This window comes from Haliotis rubra, unplaced genomic scaffold (genome assembly GCF_003918875.1).
Source record: "Haliotis rubra isolate DU_JTF1 unplaced genomic scaffold, ASM391887v1 Scf134, whole genome shotgun sequence".
In the NCBI taxonomy this organism is placed as follows: domain Eukaryota; kingdom Metazoa; phylum Mollusca; class Gastropoda; order Lepetellida; family Haliotidae; genus Haliotis; species Haliotis rubra.
This window is the reverse complement of record NW_025765270.1, coordinates 1,722,497-1,739,660: the sequence shown is the minus strand read 5'-3', so window position 1 is coordinate 1,739,660 and position 17,164 is coordinate 1,722,497. Positions and strand designations below refer to the sequence as shown.

Below are 17,164 nucleotides of genomic sequence, written 5' to 3'. Positions count from 1 at the left end.
GTGATACATTCAGTTGATACATTCAGGTTGATACATTCAGTTGATACATTCAGGTGATACATTCAGTTGATATTCATTCAGTTGATACATTCAGTTGATACATTCAGGTGATACATTCAGTTGATACATTCAGGTTGATACATTCAGGTGATACATTCAGTTGATACATTCAGTTGATACATTCAGGTGATACATTCAGTTGATACATTCAGTTGATACATTCAGTTGATACATTCAGGTGATACATTCAGTTGATACATTCAGTTGATACATTCAGGTGATACATTCAGTTGATACATTCAGTTGATACATTCAGTTGATACATTCAGGTTGATACATTCAGGTGATACATTCAGTTGATACATTCAGTTGATACATTCAGTTGATACATTCAGTTGATACATTCAGTTGATACATTCAGTTGATACATTCAGTTGATACATTCAGTTGATACATTCAGTTGATACATTCAGTTGATACATTCAGTTGATACATTCAGTTGATACATTCAGTTGATACATTCAGGTGATACATTCAGTTGATACATTCAGTTGATACATTCAGGTGATACATTCAGTTGATACATTCAGTTGATACATTCAGTTGATACATTCAGTTGATACATTCAGTTGATACATTCAGGTGATACATTCAGTTGATACATTCAGTTGATACATTCAGGTGATACATTCAGTTGATACATTCAGTTGATACATTCAGTTGATACATTCAGTTGATACATTCAGGTGATACATTCAGTTGATACATTCAGTTGATACATTCAGGTGATACATTCAGGTGATACATTCAGTTGATACATTCATTTTTACATTCAGTTGATACATTCAGTTGATACATTCAGGTGATACATTCAGTTGATACATTCAGGTGATACATTCAGGTGATACATTCAGTTGATACATTCAGTTGATACATTCAGTTGATACATTCAGGTGATACATTCAGTTGATACATTCAGGTGATACATTCAGTTGATACATTCAGTTGATACATTCAGGTGATACATTCAGGTGATACATTCAGTTGATACATTCAGGTGATACATTCAGGTGATACATTCAGGTGATACATTCAGTTGATACATTCAGTTGATACATTCAGTTGATACATTCAGTTGATACATTCAGTTGATACATTCAGTTGATACATTCAGGTGATACATTCAGTTGATACATTCAGTTGATACATTCAGTTGATACATTCAGTTGATACATTCAGTTGATACATTCAGGTGATACATTCAGTTGATACATTCAGTTGATACATTCAGGTGATACATTCAGTTGATACATTCAGGTGATACATTCAGTTGATACATTCAGGTTGATATATTCATTCAGTTGATATATTCAGTTGATACATTCAGTTGATACATTCAGTTGATACATTCAGTTGATACATTCAGGTGATACATTCAGTTGATACATTCAGTTGATACATTCAGTTGATACATTCAGTTGATACATTCAGTTGATACATTCAGTTGATACATTCAGGTTGATACATTCAGGTGATACATTCAGGATGATACATTCAGTTGATACATTCAGGTTGATACATTCAGTTGATACATTCAGGTTGATACATTCAGTTGATACATTCAGTTGATACATTCAGGTGATACATTCAGTTGATACATTCAGTTGATACATTCAGTTGATACATTCAGTTGATACATTCAGTTGATACATTCAGTTGATACATTCAGTTGATACATTCAGTTGATACATTCAGTTGATACATTCAGTTGATACATTCAGTTGATACATTCAGTTGATACATTCAGTTGATACATTCAGGTGATACATTCAGTTGATACATTCAGGTGATACATTCAGATACATTCAGTTGATACATTCAGTTGATACATTCAGTTGATACATTCAGTTGATACATTCAGGTGATACATTCAGTTGATACATTCAGTTGATACATTCAGTTGATACATTCAGTTGATACATTCAGTTGATACATTCAGTTGATACATTCAGTTGATACATTCAGTTGATACATTCAGTTGATACATTCAGGTGATACATTCAGGTGATACATTCAGGTGATACATTCAGTTGATACATTCAGTTGATACATTCAGTTGATACATTCAGTTGATACATTCATTTTTACATTCAGTGATACATTCAGTTGATACATTCAGGTGATACATTCAGTTGATACATTCAGTTGATACATTCAGTTGATACATTCAGTTGATACATTCAGTTGATACATTCAGTTGATACATTCAGTTGATACATTCACATTCAGGGTGATACATTCAGTTGATACATTCAGGTGATACATTCAGTTGATACATTCAGTTGATACATTCAGTTGATACATTCAGGTGATACATTCAGGTTGATACATTCAGTTGATACATTCAGTTGATACATTCAGTTGATACATTCAGGTGATACATTCAGTTGATACATTCAGTTGATACATTCAGGTGATACATTCAGGTGATACATTCAGGTGATACATTCAGTTGATACATTCAGGTGATACATTCAGTTGATACATTCAGGTGATACATTCAGTTGATACATTCAGTTGATACATTCAGTTGATACATTCAGTTGATACATTCAGTTGATACATTCAGGTGATACATTCAGGTGATACATTCAGGTTGATACATTCAGGTGATACATTCAGTTGATACATTCAGTTGATACATTCAGTTGATACATTCAGTTGATACATTCAGGTTGATACATTCAGTTGATACATTCAGTTGATACATTCAGTTGATACATTCAGTTGATACATTCAGTTGATACATTCAGTTGATACATTCAGTTGATACATTCAGTTGATACATTCAGTTGATACATTCAGGTTGATACATTCAGTTGATACATTCAGGTTGATACATTCAGTTGATACATTCAGGATACATGATACATTCAGTTGATACATTCAGTTGATACATTCAGTTGATACATTCAGGTGATACATTCAGTTGATACATTCAGTTGATACATTCAGGTGATACATTCAGGTGATACATTCAGTTGATACATTCAGTTGATACATTCAGTTGATACATTCAGTTGATACATTCAGGTGATACATTCAGTTGATACATTCAGGTGATACATTCAGTTGATACATTCAGTTGATACATTCAGTTGATACATTCAGGTGATACATTCAGGTGATACATTCAGGTTGATACATTCAGGTGATACATTCAGTTGATACATTCAGGTGATACATTCAGTTGATACATTCAGGTGATACATTCAGTTGATACATTCAGTTGATACATTCAGTTGATACATTCAGGTGATACATTCAGTTGATACATTCAGTTGATACATTCAGTTGATACATTCAGTTGATACATTCAGGTGATACATTCAGGTTGATACATTCAGTTGATACATTCAGGATGATACATTCAGGTGATACATTCAGTTGATACATTCAGTTGATACATTCAGGTGATACATTCAGGTGATACATTCAGGTGATACATTCAGGTTGATACATTCAGTTGATACATTCAGTTGATACATTCAGTTGATACATTCAGTTGATACATTCAGTTGATACATTCAGGTGATACATTCAGGTGATACATTCAGGTGATACATTCAGGTGATACATTCAGGTGATACATTCAGTTGATACATTCAGGTGATACATTCAGTTGATACATTCAGTTGATACATTCAGTTGATACATTCAGTTGATATACATTCAGGTGATACATTCAGTTGATACATTCAGGTGATACATTCAGGTGATACATTCAGTTGATACATTCAGATGATACATTCAGTTGATACATTCAGGTGATACATTCAGTTGATACATTCAGGTGATACATTCAGTTGATACATTCAGTTGATACATTCAGTTGATACATTCAGTTGATACATTCAGGTGATACATTCAGTTGATACATTCAGGTGATACATTCAGTTGATACATTCAGTTGATACATTCAGTTGATACATTCAGTTGATACATTCAGGTTGATACATTCAGTTGATACATTCAGTTGATACATTCAGGTGATACATTCAGGTGATACATTCAGTTGATACATTCAGTTGATACATTCAGGTGATACATTCAGGTGATACATTCAGTTGATACATTCAGGTGATACATTCAGTTGATACATTCAGGTGATACATTCAGTTGATACATTCAGTTGATACATTCAGTTGATACATTCAGTTGATACATTCAGTTGATACATTCAGGTGATACATTCAGTTGATACATTCAGTTGATACATTCAGGTGATACATTCAGTTGATACATTCAGGTGATACATTCAGTTGATACATTCAGGTGATACATTCAGTTGATACATTCAGTTGATACATTCAGGTGATACATTCAGGTGATACATTCAGTTGATACATTCAGTTGATACATTCAGTTGATACATTCAGTTGATACATTCAGTTGATACATTCAGTTGATACATTCAGTTGATACATTCAGGTGATACATTCAGTTGATACATTCAGTTGATACATTCAGTTGATACATTCAGTTGATACATTCAGTTGATACATACATTACATTCAGGATACATGATGATACATTCAGTTGATACATTCAGTTGATACATTCAGTTGATACATTCAGGTGATACATTCAGTTGATACATTCAGTTGATACATTCAGGTGATACATTCAGTTGATACATTCAGTTGATACATTCAGGTGATACATTCAGTTGATACATACATCAGTTGATACATTCAGGTGATACATTCAGGTGATACATTCAGTTGATACATTCAGTTGATACATTCAGGTGATACATCCAGTTGATACATTCAGTTGATACATTCAGTTGATACATTCAGTTGATACATCCAGTTGATACATTCAGGTGATACATTCAGGTGATACATTCAGTTGATACATTCAGTTGATACATTCAGTTGATACATTCAGTTGATACATCCAAGTTGATACATTCAGGTGATACATTCAGGTGATACATTCAGTTGATACATTCAGGTGATACATTCAGGTTGATACATTCAGTTGATACATTCAGGTGATACATTCAGGTGATACATTCAGTTGATACATCCAGTTGATACATTCAGGTGATACATTCCAGTTGATACATTCAGGTGATACATTCAGGATACATTCAGTTGATACATTCAGTTGATACATCCAGTTGATACATCCAGGTGATACATTCAGTTGATACATTCAGTTGATACATTCAGGTGATACATTCAGGTGATACATCCAGTTGATACATTCAGGTGATACATTCAGGTGATACATCCAGTTGATACATCCAGTTGATACATCCAGTTGATACATCCAGTTGATACATTATCAGTTGATACATTCAGTTGATACATCCAGGTTGATACATCCAGTTGATACATTCAGTTTGATACATTCAGTTGATACATCCAGGATACAGTTGATACATCCAGTTGATACATCCAGTTGATACATTCAGTTGATACATTCAGTTGATACATTCAGTTGATACATCCAGTTGATACATCCAGGTGATACATTCAGGTGATACATTCAGGTTGATACATTCAGTTGATACATTCAGGTGATACATTCAGGTGATACATTCAGTTGATACATTCCAGGTGATACATTCAGGTGATACATCCAGTTGATACATTCCAGGTGATACATTCAGTTGATACATCCAGGTGATACATCCAGTTGATACATCCAGTTGATACATCCAGGTGATACATCCAGTTGATACATTCAGTTGATACATCCAGGTGATACATTCAGTTGATACATCCAGGTGATACATCCAGGTGATACATACATGATACATCCAGTTGATACATCCAGTTGATACATCCAGTTGATACATCCAGTTGATACATCCAGTGATACATCCAGGTGATACATCCAGTTGATACATCCAGTTGATACATCCAGGTGATACATCCAGTTGATACATTCAGGTGATACATCCAGTTGATACATCCAGTTGATACATCCAGTTGATACATCCAGTTGATACATCCAGTTGATACATCCAGGTGATACATTCCAGTTGATACATTCAGGTGATACATGATTGATACATCCAGGTGATACATCCAGGTGATACATCCAGTTGATACATCCAGGTGATACATCCAGTTGATACATCCAGTTGATACATCCAGGTGATACATCCAGTTGATACATCCAGGTGATACATCCAGTTGATACATCCAGGTGATACATCCAGTTGATACATCAGGTGATACATTCAGTTGATACATCCAGTTGATACATCCAGGTGATACATCCAGTTGATACATCCAGGTGATACATCCAGGTGATACATCCAGTTGATACATCCAGGTGATACATCCAGTTGATACATCCAGTTGATACATTCAGGTGATACATCCAGTTGATACATCCAGGTGATACATCCAGTTGATACATCCAGGTGATACATTCAGGTGATACATTCAGTTGATACATTCAGTTGATACATTCAGGTGATACATCCAGTTGATACATTCAGGTGGATACATCCAGTTGATACATCCAGTTGATACATTCAGTTGATATATCCAGGTGATACATTCAGATTGATACATCCAGTTGATACATTCAGGTGATACATTCAGTTGATACATCCAGGTGATACATTCAGGTGATACATCCAGGTGATACATCCAGTTGATACATCCAGTTGATACATCCAGTTGATACATCCAGTTGATACATCCAGTTGATACATCCAGTTGATACATTGATACATCCAGTTGATACATCCAGGTGATACATTCAGATCCATTGATGATATCCAGGTGATACATCCAGTTGATACATCCAGTTGATACATCCAGTTGATACATTCAGTTGATACATCCAGGTGATACATCCAGTTGATACATTCAGTTGATACATCCAGGTGATACATCCAGGTGATACATCCAGGATGATACATCCAGGTGATACATCCAGGTGATACATCCAGGTGATACATCCAGGTGATACATCCAGTTGATACATCCAGTTGATACATCCAGTTGATACATCCAGTTGATACATCCAGGTTGATACATCCAGTTGATACATCCAGTTGATACATCCAGGTGATACATCCAGTTGATACATCCAGTTGATACATCCAGTTGATACATCCAGGTGATACATCCAGTTGATACATCCAGGTGATACATCCAGTTGATACATCAGATGATACATCCAGGTGATACATTCAGTTGATACATCCAGGTGATACATCCAGGTGATACATCCAGTTGATACATCCAGGTGATACATCCAGTTGATACATCCAGTTGATACATCCAGGTGATACATCCAGGTGATACATCCAGTTGATACATTCCAGGTGATACATTCAGGTTGATACATTCAGTTGATACATCCAGTTGATATATCCAGGTTGATACATCCAGCTGATACATTCAGTTGATACATTCAGTTGATACATCCAGGTGATACATCCAGTTGATACATTCCAGTTGATACATCCAGGTGATACATCCAGTTGATACATCCAGGTGATACATCCAGGTGATACATCCAGTTGATACATTCCAGTTGATACATTCAGTTGATACATTCAGTTGATACATTCAGTTGATACATTCAGGTTGATACATTCAGGTGATACATTCAGTTGATACATCCAGGTGATACATTCAGGTGATACATTCAGTTGATACATCCAGTTGATACATTCAGTTGATACATTCAGGTGATACATCCAGGTGATACATCCAGGTGATACATCCAGGTGATACATCCAGTTGATACATCCAGTTGATACATTCAGGTGATACATCCAGTTGATACATTCAGGTGATACATTCAGTTGATACATTCAGGTGATACATCCAGGTGATACATCATTCAGGTGATACATCCAGTTGATACATTCAGGTGATACATACATCCAGTTGATACATTCAGTTGATACATTCAGGTGATACATTCAGTTGATACATTCAGGTGATACATCCAGTTGATACATTCAGTTGATTGATACATTCAGGTGATACATTCAGTTGATACATTCAGTTGATACATTCAGGTGATACATTCAGGTGATACATTCAGGTGATACATTCAGTTGATACATTCATTCATTCAGTTGATACATACATTCAGTTGATACATTCAGTTGATACATTCAGGTGATACATTCAGGTTGATACATTCAGGTGATACATTCAGGTGATACATTCAGTTGATACATTCAGGTGATACATTCAGGTGATACATTCAGTTGATACATTCAGGTGATACATTCAGTTGATACATTCAGTTGATACATTCAGTTGATACATTCAGTTGATACATTCAGTTGATACATTCAGTTGATACATTCATACATTGATATACATTCAGTTGATACATTCAGTTGATACATTCAGGTGATACATTCAGTTGATACATTCAGGTGATGATACATTCAGTTGATACATTCAGTTGATACATTCAGTTGATACATTCAGTTGATACATTCAGGTGATACATTCAGGTGATACATTCAGTTGATACATTCAGTTGATACATTCAGTTGATACATTCAGGTGATACATTCAGTTGATACATTCAGGTGATACATTCAGTTGATACATTCAGGTGATACATTCAGTTGATACATTCAGTTGATACATTCAGTTGATACATTCAGTTGATACATACATCCAGTTGATACATTCAGTTGATACATTCAGTTGATACATTCAGTTGATATTCATTACAGTTTGATACATTCAGTTGATACATTCAGTTGATACATTCAGTTGATACATTCAGTTGATACATTTCAGTTGATACATTCAGTTGATACATTCAGTTGATACATTCAGGTGATACATTCAGTTGATACATCAGGTTGATACATTCAGTTGATACATTCAGGTGATACATTCAGTTGATACATTCAGTTGATACATTCAGTTGATACATTCAGTTGATACATTCAGTTGATACATTCAGTTGATACATTCAGGTGATACATTCACATTCAGTTGATACATTCAGGTGATACATTCAGTTGATACATTCAGTTGATACATTCAGTTGATACATTCAGGTGATACATTCAGTTGATACATTCAGTTGATACATTCAGGTGATACATTGATACATTCAGTTTGATACATTCAGGTGATACATTCAGTTGATACATTCAGTTGATACATTCAGTTGATACATTCAGGTTGATACATTCAGGTGATACATTCAGTTGATACATTCAGGTGATACATTCAGTTGATACATTCAGTTGATACATTCAGTTGATACATTCAGGTGATACATTCAATTGATACATTCAGTTGATACATTCAGGTGATACATTCAGTTGATACATTCAGTTGATACATTCAGGTTGATACATTCAGGTGATACATTCAGTTGATACATTCAGGTTGATACATTCAGTTGATACATTCAGTTGATACATTCAGTTGATACATTCAGTTGATACATTCAGGTGATACATTCAGTTGATACATTCAGTTGATACATTCAGTTGATACATTCAGTTGATACATTCAGTTGATACATTCAGGTTCATTGATACATTCAGTTGATACATTCAGTTGATACATTCAGGTGATACATTCAGGTGATACATTCAGGTTGATACATTCAGTTGATACATTCAGTTGATACATTCAGTTGATACATTCAGTTGATACATTCAGTTGATACATTCAGTTGATACATTCAGTTGATACATTCAGTTGATACATTCAGGTGATACATTCATACATTCAGTTGATACATTCAGTTGATACATTCAGTTGATACATTCAGTTGATACATTCAGTTGATATTCAGTTGATACATTCAGTTGATACATTCAGTTGATACATTCAGTTGATACATTCAGTTGATACATTCAGTTGATACATTCAGTTGATACATTCAGTTGATACATTCAGGTGATACATTCAGTTGATACATTCAGTTGATACATTCAGTTGATACATTCAGGTGATACATTCAGTTGATACATTCAGTTGATACATTCAGTTGATACATTCAGGTGATACATTCAGTTGATACATTCAGTTGATACATTCAGTTGATATCCAGGTGATACATTCAGTTGATACATTCAGGTGATACATTCAGTTGATACATTCAGTTGATACATTCAGTTGATACATTCAGTTGAGGTTGATACATTCAGTTGATACATTCAGTTGATACATTCAGGTGATACATTCAGTTGATACATTCAGTTGATACATTCATTGATACATTCAGGTGATACATTCAGTTGATACATTCAGTCAGTTCAGATGATACATTCAGGTGATACATTCAGGTGATACATTCAGTTGATACATTCAGTTGATACATTCAGTTGATACATTCAGTTGATACATTCAGTTGATACATTCAGGTGATACATTCAGTTGATACATTCAGTTGATACATTCAGTTGATACATTCAGTTGATACATTCAGGTGATACATTCAGTTGATACATTCAGTTGATACATTCAGGTGATACATTCAGGTTGATACATTCAGGTGATACATTCAGTTGATACATTCAGTTGATACATTCAGTTGATACATTCAGTTGATACATTCAGGTGATACATTCAGGTGATACATTCAGATACATTCAGGTGATACATTCAGTTGATACATTCAGTTGATACATTCAGGTGATACAGTTGATCATTTGATACATTCAGTTGATACATTCAGATACATTCAGTTGATACATTCATTTTTACATTCAGTTGATACATTCAGTTGATACATTCAGTTGATACATTCAGTTGATACATTCAGTTGATACATTCAGGTGATACATTCAGTTGATACATTCAGTTGATACATTCAGTTGATACATTCAGGTGATACATTCAGGTGATACATTCAGTTGATACATTCAGGTGATACATTCAGTTGATACATTCAGTTGATACATTCAGTTGATACATTCAGTTGATACATTCAGTTGATACATTCAGTTGATACATTCACATACATCAGTTGATACATTCAGTTGATACATTCAGTTGATACATTCAGTTGATACATTCAGTTGATACATTCAGGTGATACATTCAGTTGATACATTCAGTTGATACATTCAGTTGATACATTCAGGGTGATACATTCAGGTGATACATTCAGTTGATACATTCAGTTGATACAGTTGATACATTCAGGTGATACATTCAGTTGATACATTCAGTTGATACATTCAGTTGATACATTCAGTTGATACATTCAGGTGATACATTCAGTTGATACATTCAGTTGATACATTCAGTTGATACATTCAGTTGATACATTCAGTTGATACATTCAGTTGATACATTCAGGTGATACATTCAGGTGATACATTCAGGTGATACATTCAGTTGATACATTCAGGTTGATACATTCAGTTGATACATTCAGGTGATACATTCAGGTGATACATTCAGTTGATACATTCAGGTGATACATTCAGTTATACATTACATTCAGTTGATACATTCAGGTGATACATTCAGGTGATATTCAGGTACATTCAGGTGATACATTCAGGTGATACATTCAGTTGATACATTCAGTTGATACATTCAGTTGATACATTCAGGTGATACATTCAGTTGATACATTCAGTTGATACATTCAGCTGATACATTCAGGTGATACATTCAGGTGATACATTCAGGTGATACATTCAGTTAATACAGTCACGGAATGCTCGGCTATAGATCTGTTGATACTGGTAGCCCATGTTGAAGTCGGTATGTCTATGTGTACAGACCGGATCCATTTCTGACATAAAACGTCAAACAATAACTGTTTTTCAGGTATCGATCTGGGGTTTCCTACTTTCTTCAGAGAATTGGGAGAAGGAGAAGTCTCGCCACCAGGAGACTGTGTCACAACAAGCCCTCCGGGAGATACAATCTATGGAACATGGAGTAACGCGGAATGTACAACAAGACTATTCACCATATGTCACACAAATACAAGTAAGTACAGTAAGTGTGAACGTCATATCAAGGTTTCATAAAGTAATTCTGCATTGATAAGTCTGTTTATTACCCATTTAGCTCTTTGTTTCCCGAGAATATCTGACAGAGTGAGTGAGTTTGGTTTAACGCCGCTTTTAGCAATATTCCAATATATCACGGCGGGGGACACCAGAAATTGGCTTCACACATTGTGTCGATGTGGGGAATCGAACCCGGGTCTTCAGCGTGACGAGCGAACGCTTTAACCACTAAGCTAGGAAAATTATGGAGGTCATGTTCTTTGCCACGTTTCAGCACAAACAAATCTGTCAAAAATGTTGATACTTTGGCAATTAACAAATTAATTACTTGAAAACAATATCTAATTAAAACGAATGAAAAAAAGTGAATATGCCATTGCAAAATCCAAAAGTGAAAATTTTATATTTCCTGTTATTCTAAAGGTTCGTGACTTTCCGGATTTTCATGTGCACAATATTAGCACGATCCTGCCACAACTGAAAGCATCCACATGCGGAAGGAAGGCGGATAACATTCCACCATGTCACCATGCACGTCCTCAAAACACAACCTGTGTATACTACAAACATGTCTCTATTGCTTACACCAGGTTCTCTACATCGGTGGACAACAACAGCAGCTCGGCAAAAACCAACGTCTACAACCACCTCTACAACTACATCAACATCCACCTCTACACCCACCTCTACAACCACCTCTACAACTACATCTACATCCACCTCTACACCCACCTCTACATCCACCTCTACACCCACCTCTACAACCACCTCTACAACCACCTCTACAACTACATCATCTACAAACCTCTACAACCACCATCTACAACCACAACTCTACAACTACATCTACACATCCACTCTAAACCCAACTCTCAAGACACAAACTCAACTGTCAACCACAGTAAATGCAACTCCATCCAAGACACAAAACCAATGTCAAACGAGATAAACAAGGACGCAATTTTCGTAACTATTGTGCCTTAGGGACCGTTCTTAATTTATGGCTACGGTGTGTGTGTGTGTGATGTGTGTGCGTGCGTGTGTGTGTGTGTGTGTGTGTGTTTGTGTGTGAGAGAATGATTTTAAGTAAGTGTGTGTGTGTGTGAGAGAGAGTGTGAGATAATGATTTTAAGTAAGTGTGTGTGTGAATGTGAGATAATGATTTTAAGTAAGTGTGTGTGTGTGTGAGAGAGATAATGATTTTAAGTAAGTGTTGTGTGTGTGTGTGTGTGTGTGTGTGTGTGTGTGTGTGTGTGTTAGTGTGTGTGTGTGTGTGTATGTGTGTAGGGAGGTAGGGGTGTCATTTGGTGATTGTAATTCTGTACACAAGTATGGGGGCGAGGATGGGTGTTAGCAATTTTGTACATAAAATAATGTCCCTTAATGCAGAATGTCAATTTAATATACTATTTCGATGACACATTTGCTACAGGTTGAGGTACCTTTTTGAAGTCAGTGTTTGTAGACATAGTAACATCTCTACCCAAACGTCACAATGATTAACATACACTGATATCCTGTCCATCCTATTTCATTGGCATCAAAGTTTCCTGATGGCGTGTAAGCTAAATTTAAACGTTAAGCGAAATGCGACTATCTGCCGAAATAGAGCATTTGGTCGTAAAAGGCAGAATATCCGTGACAGTTAGATAAATGGACGAGCGAACGCTTTAACCACTAGGCTACCCCACCTGGTACCACCGATGAGACAGGGTAGGCAATACCACGCTTACTTACTGATTTGTGTGCTCATACTGTTATACAATCCCACTCGTACATTGGTTTCTTGTGACTATAAAAGGCTCTCGTTTATCACCAAGCACGTGCCTTATTCCACAGATTCAACAACTGTTTGTGTTTCAGTCCTTATCCCCGTCACTTCCGGTGTTGCGGTTGTAGCTGCCGTGGCCGTAGTTGGGGTTGTAATTATTCTGTGTCGAAGGTAATATCTACTAAAGTTTCGTAATTGTTCTAGGAGATAACACTTACTTAAGTGTTGTTACTGTTGCCTGTCGTGAGTTGGGTTTTGCATCACCTTTAACACTGTAGGCGGTGTGTCGGGTACGGTAGGAATGCCCGAGGTGCTGCTACTACGGATGTGGAACTTTTACGTCCGCTTCCCGACATGACGCGTGTTTCGCACAAGGAGGATATGCTCTCCGTTCTCAGACATTCATGGTATTGCTGAAACCCACGAGAACAGGCATGGTGCTGATGTACCGAGGAACATAATCGAAAAATAAGGAATTGGAACCCACAATAACCTTACGTGTTGTAATTGTTCGAGGCGGTAGAGTGAGTGAGTGAGCATGGTTTCACGCCACTTTTAGCAATATTCCAGCAATATCACAGCGGGGGACACCAGAAATGGGCTCCACACATTGAACTCATCTGGGGAATCGAACCCGGCTCTTCGGTGTGACCAGCGAACACTTTACCCACTAGGCTACACCACCGCCCCTCGAGACTCCGTAGTGGCTCCGGGTAAGGACATGCACGAGTCTTCCACAGAAACTTGTGCTTGTCTCAAGAGGCGACTGAATTAATCACTATCTTAAACTGTGAGGATAGTACGCTCATCGGATCTTATTTGTGTGATTCTCATCATGTCAATCACCGGATTGTCTGGTCCAGATTGGATAATTATACAAATCTCTGTCATAAGGCTCGAATATTGGAGTGCGGCGTTACACCAGAAACAATCCTACTTTTAATTGTGAAATGTTCGTTTTTCCGTGAAGGTTGCATAACCCACTCATTTGTCAGGTCATGTTTTCGTATCCTTCCACAAACAGGATATAAGTAAGGCATTGTTCCCAAAGTTATATTAAAAGTTGAATGTTCTTTTATACATTAATATATGAATAATAGTTTGTTTAACTAACGGACGCCATAGGAGCCTATGTGAGGGTATAGTGAACCTAATGCTAGTTTATTAGTTCAGTGTGGTGTCATGTGTGTAAACAGATAAATGCATACATATGGTGAATCCTGAATGGTTTCAGAAACAAGGCGAAACGACTGCGTGTCAGGACTATTGACACAGATGCTGGTGACGACCGTGAATCCGGAGACGTGAGTACAAAGCCGACGGTAGTGTACGCTGTCGTCACCCCAGGAAGGAAGAGAGAGACATCCCAGGCTCCAAGTTATGATGCTGATCCCGGCTATCACTACATACCGGTGGACGGCGAGGATTCCGCGGGGCAAGGCGTCACTGACCCAATGTATGACACAGCAACAGCCCCACAGGGGAAACAACAAGTCACCCTCGACAACACATACGACCGAGCTATGTTCCGCCAGTCAGGGGATGGCGTATACGACCACACGAGTCTGACCCGGAAGTCACCACAAGTACATGACACAAGCCATTACGACCATGCTATTGTCCAATAACAATTTCGAAAAAAAAATCACTGGTTAAAGATTGACATGTACATATTTGCAAACCATGCATTATATTTACACCCACGTTGCTGTTCTTTTGTAAATATGTTTACCTTCCATTTATAGCATCATCATCTAGGTAATAAAGAATTGTTCATGTGTATATTCAAACAAAGATGTAAAGATATCTATTATCAAGAGTGGTCAGCTACTGTGACTACTTCCAAATATTTACGCACATATTCAACCTATAAACTTGACATAATGCCGGAAACTTACCTACGAGTCTTGCCCTCGGCTCATTTGCGTAGAGCACTGACCAAATTTCGATGTGGTATTGCTGGTTTTAACATACAATTATACAGAAGATCGAAAAGTGCAGATATCGCAATTGCCATGTGTCCACATTGCCTTAATAAATTAGAAAATGAATACCATGTATTACTAGAATGTCCATTGTACAACGATCTACGGAAAAAAATATCTACCATGTTATTACTACACCAACCCCAACTATCACAAGTTTGTAACTCTTCTGAATTCAAAATCAGCCAATATACTAGTACGTTTAGCTGTGTATTGTACAAAAGTACCATCACATACAGTTCATATGTGAATCAATGTCCAGGCGCTCCGGACTCTTTACTATTATGAATGTTGATGTACTGTTGGCCTCATGGCCATCCATACAAATAAAATCATCTGTCTGTCTGTCATCATCTATCTGAAAAGTCTTGTTTGTTTGTTTGTTTGTTTTTTGTTTTGTTTGTTAAGCATTCAGCACTACTCCACCTGTACGGCGACGATCTATAGGCCGTCAGACTGTGGACCAAACACACACGTGATGGTAATCGATGCTGACAACTGATGACAATCACTTCATTGTCTGGTCCAGACTAAATACAGGCTGGAATATTGCTGAATGTCATTTATCGGGTAGTGAAACCCCGTGATTCGGCCACCTAGGATGGTTAGGGAACTGCCGTTTAACATCATATTCCTAATCCAGACCACTCTCACGCACTGTTCTGGGTTGTTCGGGGGATGTGGGTCCACATAGCTGGGTGGACGTCGACCCAGAGACATACATCCTGTGGGGCGCGGGGTCGTGGCTGCCACATGTACAGGGGTGGGGTGGGGGTGATGTTCGGCGGGGGGTGGTGGGGGTTGTTGTCCATATAGCAAGGTGGACGTCGACCCAGAGACATACCTCCTGTGGGGCGCGGGGTCGTGGCTGCCACATGTACAAGCTCAAGGAACAAGAATTAGTATGAGCTCAGAATGGCCGATTCTGTCGCTAAACCTTGGATATCGTAGTAACCGAGACTGCATTTCGCCTGAAGCTTGTCGACGTCTTCCTGCAGAGATCGGGAGAGTAGGGGATAGAGACCCGGGTTCGATTCCACACATGGGTACATTGTGTGAAGCCCATTTCTGGTGACAACACAAATAGATATTAGAGATGCACATACACCTAAGGACGCCCAATGTGTAAGTAAATGAGTGAGTGAGTTTAGTTTTACGCCGCTTTTAGCAATATTCCAGCTAGATCACGGCGGGGGACACCAGAAATGGGCTTCACACATTGTGCCCATGTGGGGTGCAATGTGCAGTGAGTTGGCTTAACACCGAGTTGAACAGTGGCAAAATAGAAAACATAGAGTAACTTCTGGACATTGTCTTCCTTCCTTGTTGAATGCATTGCAGAATAAAGACTAAAACAAACGACCAAATGCAGCTGTTTAGACTTATCTTTAGTGAACAATG

The 17,164-nt window shown here is 37.2% G+C and overlaps 1 protein-coding gene across 1 annotated transcript in view; it reads left to right on the top strand.

Moving 5' to 3' along the window:
• LOC124267824 overlaps positions 1-16,118 on the top strand; it is a 32,964-nt gene extending 16,846 nt beyond the window's left edge. The window contains exons 3-5 of the mRNA XM_046702822.1: positions 11,820-11,984; positions 13,871-13,949; positions 15,013-16,118. Coding sequence (XP_046558778.1) covers positions 11,820-11,984; positions 13,871-13,949; positions 15,013-15,406 — 638 coding nt within the window. The 3' untranslated portion in view covers positions 15,407-16,118. The remainder of the gene's footprint in view (positions 1-11,819; positions 11,985-13,870; positions 13,950-15,012) is intronic.
• The last annotated feature ends 1,046 nt before the right edge of the window (positions 16,119-17,164 follow it).